Source organism: Amborella trichopoda, chromosome 11 (genome assembly GCF_054954075.1).
Source record: "Amborella trichopoda isolate Santa Cruz 75 chromosome 11, AtrichopodaSantaCruz75HAP2 v2.0, whole genome shotgun sequence".
In the NCBI taxonomy this organism is placed as follows: domain Eukaryota; kingdom Viridiplantae; phylum Streptophyta; class Magnoliopsida; order Amborellales; family Amborellaceae; genus Amborella; species Amborella trichopoda.
In genome coordinates, this window is record NC_142346.1 from 35,964,912 (window position 1) to 35,974,216 (window position 9,305).

Below are 9,305 nucleotides of genomic sequence, written 5' to 3' on the forward strand. Positions count from 1 at the left end.
AGGACCGGATTGAGTTAGATATTAATAGAGAGAAATTTATTGAATGTGCTTTCAAATGGAGATTGAGTATGAAATATGAGAAGGATGAACAAGGAAATGAACTAGGAATTCTAAATTGAGTCATGCGATTTAAAAAGATTTGAAGAAAAAACAAATTCTTAGTAGAATTCAAAGTTCACACTACTTCTTATTCTAAAAAATGTAGATTTACAGGCATTAAGAATCCTTTAAGCTTATTGCTGAAGCCATTACCCATATAGGCTATAAATCTATCAATTAGAAAGCATAAAAAAGTAATCAATGAAAAAAATTATCGTATTCAATTTATTTTCTCGATCTCGCACTTGATATATATTGGCCACAAACGTCATGTACCAGTACTGGTCCCTCCCTGATATGGACAGAGACACTTCCGCTTTGAAACTTGCACTAGTTACAAACGTCTTTGTTACAGTCAAAGCATGAAAAAAGGGAAAAAGCTCCAAGAGTAATGAGAGAAGAGGTAAAGAGACTATTGATCTTTACTCTACAAAAGAGAGGATGAATGAAAAGCTTGTCATCCTTGCCATCCATTGTCAAGCCAAACACAATAAAACAAGAAAGGAATTCAGTTCCTCGCTCGCCTCAAATCAGTTAGCGGAGCTCATGTATAGTGCAACTAGCGATGCATAGAGCCCATCCTTCAACCCGATGAGTGTCTCATGCCTCCCCTTCTCTTCAATCACCCCATTCTTCACCACCGCAATCATGTCTGCCCCCTTGATTGTTGACAGCCTGTGGGCCACCACCACAGTCGTGTGATTCACCATGACCCGGTCCAATGCCTCCTGCACCACCCTCTCCGACTCCGCATCCAATGCACTCGTGGCCTCGTCCAAAAGCAACACCTTCGGGTCTTTCAAAATGGCCCTTGCAATGGCTATTCTTTGTTTTTGGCCCCCAGAGAGTTGCACACCTCTCTCCCCAACCTTGGTGTCATAGCCCTGAGGGAGGCTCGAGATGAAGTGGTGGGCATTGGCAGACTCTGCCACACGAATAAGCTCATCCTCAGGCACGGGGCCATCACGCCCGTAACATATGTTGGAGCGAATGGTGTCATTGAAGAGTATGGGCTCCTGGCTCACAAGGCCCATCTGGTGCCTCAACCAAGTTAGCTGGAGCCTCTGGATGTCCACCCCGTCAAGCGTAATTTGCCCCGAGTCAGGGTCATAGAACCTCTCCAAAAGGGAGATCACTGTCGACTTCCCACTCCCACTTTCTCCCACTAGAGCCACTGTCTGCATTCATAAACGAGCACAACCCAGAGTCTCTTAGTTTTGGGTCAAATACTATCATGGCTTCCTCTCTTTATTACACATTAGTTGGAAATTTGAAAGCAAAGAGGGTCGTCCATAGAGAGAAAACAAATCTTCTTATATACAACAAAATCAATAGTTTTCACTCCAACACAATAGAGAACCATAACGACCCTAGGATCAAGAGACAACTGAAGTGGCTACAATGGCTCGTGAAATGCTTGCCTCGAAAGTATCTCACGCTTTGAAAGTGTTCATGATATATTTATAATGAGTCAGTACGTAGTTAATATCCTCTTGAACCCATAATATATGCCTGTACTTTATGTGTAGGTGTGTGAGAGAGAGAAAGTACCTTTCCCGAGGGAATAGAGAGACACAAGTCTTGGAAGATCTGTACATCTGGACGGGTTGGGTATTTGAAGCTGACATGGTGGAATTCTATATCTCCCTTTACACTTGCAAGCTTGTCTCCTGAATCATCACTTGAATCAATCTTTGATTTCCTGTCGAGGATCGCAAAGATGGAGGCTGTTGAGGCCTTGGCCTTACCAAAGTCTGGAGCTAATGCACTAGCTTGCGAAACTCCAATAGCTGCCATTGTCAAGGCAAAGAAAACCTGCAAGTGCAACATTGTCAATTAAAGAATATAATAAACCCATTCACATAACATTACAATAACAAAAACAAGAAGAAAATAGAAAAGTAAATAATTGAAGAAGGTGACAAGGATAGTTGAAGGTAACCAATTTTGTAATGTGTCAATGAAAATGAAAGAACAGGAATACTACTACTACAACTGATGATGATGATGATAATGGTAATGGGAAATGGTAAATCACCCTGAAAACTTGGCTGAAGGTAGTGCGCCCATCTTTCACGAAAATAGCACCAACATAGAAACAGAGAGCATAAGTGCAGAACAATACAAAGAAAGAGAAACCGAATCCCACGCCACTAATGACACCTTGACGGATTCCTTGTTTCATCGGGCCCTCACATTTCTTCTTGTAAAGATCCATCACTCTTTGCTCTGCACAGAAAGATGCCACTGTACGGATGCTCCCCACTGCATCATTTGCCACTTGACTTGCTTCTTCATACATCATCTGCAATCAGATACCCATAACTTCAGCATCCAAACATTCACAATATTTTACTCAATCTCTTTCCTTCTCGCTCTTTATAACTATCCATCTATCTCACTAAATAACTACATGTGTATGTGTATGCATGTGTTTACAGAAAGGCTAAAGATCATGCAACAACCTTAGCATCAGCACTGAAGCCCGTGATGAACTTCATCTGGACATATCCTTGTAGACCAACAAAAGGCAACAGAGCCAGAATGATAAAAGCCAGCTGCCAGTTGGCTACAAATGCTATGACCAAACCAGCAGTAATACTTGAGATGTTCTGGACGGCAAGTGCCAAGGCGTCTCCCACAAGGCTGCGCACGGTTGCAGCATCACCTGATAACCTTGCCCCTATCATTCCACTGAAAATTGAGACAATTATGCATCCCAGTGAGAATGATTTTTCAATGAGAGAGAGAGAGAGAGAGAGAGAGAGAGAGAGAGAGAGAACCTTGAGTTTTCAGGCTCATCAAACCAGCTGATCTCCTGCTGAACTAAATGCTCAAATGATAATGCTCGGATTCGTTGGACCAATTTAGCCCCGGCAATGCCGAAAAAGTAATTCTGTGCTGGTGCCACAAGCAAAGAAACCACTCCTAGTCCCACGTACATAAGGGACCAGAAATTAATATCCTTACGAAGCTTGTGGGGTGGTTCATAGAAGGTTTTGATAATACTTGAAATTAATACCCCAAACACAGGGAAGATAACTCCATGGATTGCCGCAGCAATCGCACCCAAGAAAATAACTGGCAACTCTGGCTTGTTGAGGCATGCCAACCTTAAGATTGGAACCTCATTCCCTATCTCTTGAACATGCTCAGATCCACCTTCTCCTTTGCCACCCACCGCATCATTGGCTTCCTGATGAAAGCTGACAGCTCCAGGCAAGCCAAGGGAAATAGAGAAGGAATGCCTGCTGCTTCCCCTACTGGATGAGCCTCTGCTTACCGAGCGCTTGAGAGAGAACCTGTGGCTTCCTGATCTGGTAGATGACTTACCCAAATCCAAGCTAGATTCCACTTTGTTGGGATCTACTGATGAATCCTCTTCTACTTGATTAGCCTCTTGTAGACGGATAAGCTGGGAGTATGGTCCTTGGGGGTCTTTGACGAGCTCAGAGTGAGGACCTAGTAAAGTACCAAATCAATTTATGGCATTTGCAGGAAAATAGACAAATGGTTGCTGTTTAATTATGATATTTAAAGCAAATTGGACATGAGAAATGAGTCAGGATAAGTACGGAAAGTATGTTCAGCTTATTCACAGTTGAAAGGAGATGAAGAGAGAAAAATAGATCTGGGTTGGTCATAAACTTGGTCTTGAAGTGATGGATACTACGAAATATTAGTTCAAACTGCAAAGCAGGAATAGAGAAAAACAATGAAACAAACATTCACTCTTGGTAATTTTGATATTCAAGTGAGAAACTAAGAAATAGACATCAGGTTGATGTTAATTTGTATCTTGATGTGAGAAAAACTAAGAAATAGATACAGGCTTTATTTTTTGACTTTGAAGTCAGAGAAACTAAGAAGTAGAAGTATGTTTATTACCTTTTTCAACTATCATTCCTCTGTACACCACTGCAATCATGTCAGCAGTCCTCACAGTACTTAGCCGATGGGCAACGACAACAGTTGTCCGGTCAACCATTATCCTGTTCAAAGCCTCCTGAACTATCTGCTCTGATTCAGCATCCAGTGCACTCGTGGCTTCATCAAGTAGCAAAACCTTTGGGTTCTTCAATATTGCTCTTGCAATAGCCAACCTCTGTTTTTGCCCACCAGACATTTGGGTTCCATGTTCACCCACATGTGTCTCAAGTCCCTGTAAGATACATTCATGACTTAATTTTCTGATACTTTGTCACATTTTGATTTTCAACCATAGATAATACCAAATAAATTGACATCATTAGCCAATGCATAGCATGATACTAGGAAACGTGAAACCCAAAGTTTTGCTCTACTTTCTGACTAAAAGGAAAATATTTATTCTTTTGAAAAAGCAAGTTTCACAGAATGAGTTCAAAAACCTAAAACTGTGATCTTAGAGTTGATTCATGATTTGTGTAACGAGAATAGAGTGAATATAGAAGCTATAAAGATGGCCATCCACTACCCAAACCCTTTGAACTGTAAAGTCTCTGAGGTAATTCATGATTTGTACAAGAGAATAGAGTGAAAGTTGATGCTATGAAGATGACCATCCCGAGAGAGAGAGAGAGCCACTAAGCATGTACAAACATAAATTTAGGAAAGAAAAGAACATGGCAGGAAGGAAATAGCCAAGAGAGAGATCCCCACCGTGCAAAGATAAGAAAAAAGAAACAGAGGATTTACCAGAGGCAACTTGTCTATGAATTTAGCAGCATTTGCAAGCTCTGTTGCCACTTTGATTTCTTCAAGTGTAGCATCGGCTTTCCCATACGCAATATTCTCTCTTATAGTAGTTGCAAATAAAACAGGCTCTTGACTTACAAGCCCAATCTTCTCTCTGATCCATCCAAGCTTCAGCTTCTTGAGATTGATTCCATCTATGAGAACCTCCCCAGCTTGTGGATCATAAAACCTCTCAACTAGACTGACTACAGTCGACTTTCCACTTCCACTCTCTCCAACCAGAGCAACAGTAAGACCACATGGTATGTGGAGTGAGAAGCCTGAGAATATTTGCACATCAGGCCTTGCGGGGTAGCAGAAGTGCACATCTCTCAGTTCAATATCACCCTTGAGATCCTCCAACACCATTCCACTTGGGTCAGAGGCATCAATTTCAGGCTTTCTCTTGATGGTCTCAAACATTTTGTATGCGGCAGCTTGACCTGCAGCAAAGGCGTTCAAACAAGGGGATGCCTGGCCCAGAGACCTGTTTCAATACAACATGCAAGGTAGCCGATTAGCTGAATATAATCTCTCCCTCTCTCCCTCTCTCTCTCTCTCTCTCTCTCAGAAAAACATTTTAAGTATGACCTTAGTGAGAGCATTTTCATTGAAATTGAACTTACATTCCCCCAGTCATTACGGCGAGCATTACAGTGATAACTTGTCCCCCATTATAACCTTTATGAAGGACCAACTTAGAGCCATACCAAACAGCCAATGCATAACTGGAAAATAAGACCAACAGCGCAGAACCGAGGCCTAATCCTGCCGCCATTCCTTGATGAACAGCGGCGACATATGCGGTTCTCAAAGATTTCTTGTATTTCTCAATAGCTTTCTTCTCACCAGTAAATGACACAACCTGATTGTGGCAGGAAAAAACCAACTAGTGAAGAATCTACCAAAGGCTTGATCCATGGACTAATAATGTCATCTCATCAAATATAGGACATCAATATGTAGCAGAAAATAGGATGCATACCGTTCTAATAGCACCGATTGTCTGCTCTACAACGTTGCCTGCTTCTGCATAAGCTTTTTGTCCACGGTTTGCCATCCTTGACATTACGACAGTCATGAATCCACCAGCAACCACCACAAGAGGAACAGAGGACAGCATAACTAATGCAAGAAGCCAACCTCTGATAAATGCCACAGCAAAGCCCCCAAAAAATGTGGATACAAGTTGTAGAAACTTTCCAACCTGATATAAAATTAAAGCAATAGTTGGAACACAAAGGTTAGCACAAAGATGGACTCCGAGCTTCAAGGAAATGAAAAAAAGAGGTCACAAAATCTGTTCAAACATTCATTCTTGCAGCACTAACCCTAACGGAAGCATGGGTTTCAAGCCACTTGTGAGAGAGAGAGAGTGAGAGGGGGGGTGGTGGTTGTTCTTATTGCTCTAATGTGTTTGAAGGATTGTTATCTCACTTCAAAACAGTGGTAACCTTAAATTTGATTTGGAAGAATAGCCAAAACAGTTCTAAGAAGGAAAAAATTGTCACCTTTTCACCCATGGCATCTTGAATGAGAATGGTGTCGCCAGACATTCTCCCAACAACTTCCCCTGTCGAGGTTTCCTTGTCGAAGAATGCAATATCCTGCCTTAGTATTGTCTTCAAGTACAAGCCCCTAATGCGAGCAGCCTGTCTCTCTCCAGTGATCATCCAAGAAGCCACCTCTGCAAAACAAATACAAATCAGAAACTAAGAGACAGATGAAGACCGCACAGCTTCTTGTAGACAAGTTTTACTCTTCCCTAATTCATTATGCACGGAAGAAACATAATTGCCTATTTCTGGTTCTTTGGAATTTGCAGAACCAGATTCTGTCAACCATCTCGTTTCTGGTTCTTTGGAATTTGCAGAACCAGATTCTGTTATAAAAGACAGACGCGAACTCACGTAAGAGGGATGCAGCACCCGCCCCAACAGCCAAATACAGGAAGTTGAGAGAAACCTGCAGAACATAAAGAACCCATAGAGCTTCAATATTGACAGGCACCAGTTGAAACAGAACACGAAAATTGCAAACAAACCCAAATCAGGAAATACTATAATAAATAATTTTAAAATCCCCGAGTTCATATTCTTTAATTGCATTAAATCTAAGGATCTGGTTAAACCTAAATTGCAATTTCAACACAATAAAATGGATGGAAATTAAGTCATAGTAATCATGTCCATGATTTAACTAGATGCAGTTTACAAAAAAAAAAAGAAGAGGTGGTGATTGTTTGGAAAAAGGAAAGAGAGAATCACCCATAATTCCAAATATCATATCACAAAGCCTAATTCCGAAATAACATTGTCAAGAGATCCCAAATAAACAATGGCTTGGAGTTACTTTCTGATTCATGTAAACTAAAGAGCATTTAAAAAAGGTAGTCATTTAAAAAACAAATACGAGAGAGAGACCTTGGACACTTCATGGACCACGTTGTTCTGGTTGGATGTTCCAAAGGAGTTGATGAGCTGCCCAAATATGACGATCATGAGGGGCAATGAGAGCCCATTTGCAATGGCTGAAATTGTTCCCACAGCCATTAGAATGATATCGACAGGGTCCGCAAACGAGAAGAGCTTGTAGAACGCAACCGATGGCTGCTTGCGCCCATCATCTCCTTCTCCTTCTCCTCCTCTTTCTCCACCGGAAGCACCAGGCAGCTCTTTACTCATGTTTGCTTACTGAAGACTCAATCTCTGAAACGGATCTCCTGCGCCTGATTCAATGAAACAGAGGTGGTTAGTCTCAGGGATCTGTCTTCCTCGAATCATTGCAGTACAATCGAATTTTTATCTTTACACCTAGAAAATGATTCTTCTAGATACTTGCTTTCTGCATTTGAATATTTTTTTTAATGCTTGCTCTTTCAGGTGATTTACACAAAGTTTTTTCTTGAAACCGCTTGCAACTGGAAGAATTAAGTCGAAATGATGATTTTATTTTCTTTTTCTTTTCAGAAGGTTACTTAAACAAGAACAAATCAGACTATTATATGTGATATTGAAATGCGACAATGTGCAGAGCAAAAATGGAAAACCACATCAACGGGAACTCCTTTTATTTGTATTTACGCCACCTGTTACGCCACCTCCTTTTACCGGCGATCAACGCCTGCGTGATCGCCGGGAATTGCTTACGCCACCTCCTTTTTACCGGTGATCAAGCCATGCGTGATCGCCGGAAAATAACGTAAAAGAGAAAAAAAAGAATGCAATGCAGTCTCCTGGTAGCGTAGATGACAAAAATTCTATAAACGCATAGCAAACCATTTTGAATGCGCAGCTAACGCCCATGACGGGGCATGTGCGGTAGCACTATCGAGCGCAATGATTAACTCCATTTACCCTAAATCCCCACCATCTTACCCTATGGGAAAAGGCCCAAGTCGTGAACCTAACACACCACACCTGGTCGCCATGTTTTAAGTCAATGATCCTGAACACCCCACACCCGGTCACCACTTCGATGCTTTTATTCTTACAGCCAACACTTTAAAAAAAGCGGTAATTCTCATTGAATTGCTTATAAATTTTTTTTTATCGAAAAAAAAGTGGTATTTAATCCTAAATGGGATTCTCCACCATTTATCTTTCATACATAAATGGCCACAATCATTTCCCACCCATTAGATGTCAAATTGAAAGGCTTGGGGTGAGTCATGAAATCCGAGAAATTCTTTTTTTTTATTTTGAAAATTTGTGTCTATTCGATCACACTCCGACAACCACCCATTTTAAAATTTAAAAAATAAAAATAATTGTGAAATGATCTCTTTAATGTAGATCGAGAAAAATAAGTGAGTATGCCAATAAGAGAAACAGCAAACAATTGCTTTTAATGGAAAGTACTTAAACAAATGTCTTTCCGTACATAATTATATATGAAAAGAAATAAACCACATTCAGCATAGCAAAAAAAAAACAATTTGCAGAAAAAAAACTGACACTAACCGTTAGATTGATTGCCTTTGCTGCCTATATAATTGGAAAAACAATAAAAACCTCCTTTTATTTTTCAGATGTTATGAGGAAAGTGACTCTCACCACCTATGAAATGACACGTTTTTATAGACAGTTTGGGAGAGAGATGCTTGGGGGCGAAGCATGTGAATGTTGACCTTCTGGAAAAGAGAAAGAAGATGGTCCACATATCAACAACCCATCCCTTGCAATTTTTAATTTCCTTTTGCTTTTTATATCCTTTTTTTTATCTTGGAAAAAGTTTATATAGAACCGAGGCTCTAAATAATCAAATTAGAGCCTATATCAAAATTTTCACTACAAGAGGTTGTTTTGATGCTAAAAAATCCTCAAATTGATCATCTGGATCTCAAGATGCATGGACATGATAAAAAAATCGATTTCAAGTTTTGGAAATATTGCATCTTGGAACGTATTTTTAGACGGTCAATTTTTAAGATTTTCATAGATCTTCTCCATCTTCACTATTTTTTAAGCTTTAAATTTTATAATTAAATA

General features: G+C 40.3%; 1 protein-coding gene across 7 annotated transcripts; it reads right to left on the reverse strand.

Moving 5' to 3' along the window:
• Positions 1-301: 301 nt before the first annotated feature.
• LOC18436737 (ABC transporter B family member 9) lies at positions 302-8,994 on the reverse strand. 7 transcript variants are annotated; one of them, XM_020668849.2, is made up of 13 exons: positions 8,778-8,994; positions 7,239-7,543; positions 6,726-6,780; positions 6,327-6,502; positions 5,801-6,022; positions 5,442-5,680; positions 4,777-5,302; positions 3,988-4,261; positions 2,883-3,561; positions 2,565-2,793; positions 2,138-2,404; positions 1,651-1,914; positions 302-1,277 (listed from the first exon to the last, which is right to left on the reverse strand). In XM_020668849.2, the coding sequence occupies exons 2-13, from the start codon at positions 7,497-7,499 to the stop codon at positions 630-632; spliced, it is 3,840 nt and encodes a 1,279-aa protein (XP_020524508.1). In that variant the 5' UTR covers positions 7,500-7,543; positions 8,778-8,994; the 3' UTR covers positions 302-629. The 7 variants fall into 7 exon arrangements, with proteins under 7 accessions (XP_020524508.1, XP_011624339.1, XP_006847022.1 ...); XM_011626037.3 differs by lacking the exon at positions 8,778-8,994 and adding an exon at positions 8,193-8,279; XM_006846959.4 differs by lacking the exon at positions 8,778-8,994 and adding an exon at positions 7,904-8,279.
• Between the last annotated feature and the right edge of the window lie 311 nt (positions 8,995-9,305).

Bases quoted from the DNA above. Each gene is read 5' to 3' on its own strand.
- LOC18436737 (XM_020668849.2), bottom strand. From the start codon at position 7,499: ATGAGTAAAGAGCTGCCTGGTGCTTCCGGTGGAGAAAGAGGAGGAGAA. The intron at 2,405-2,564 runs GTTGTTGCATGA...ATCTGATTGCAG, and splicing joins GCTTCAGTGCTGATGCTAAG to ATGATGTATGAAGAAGCAAG. The intron at 1,915-2,137 runs GTGATTTACCAT...TTGCACTTGCAG, and splicing joins CCTTCAGCCAAGTTTTCAGG to GTTTTCTTTGCCTTGACAAT.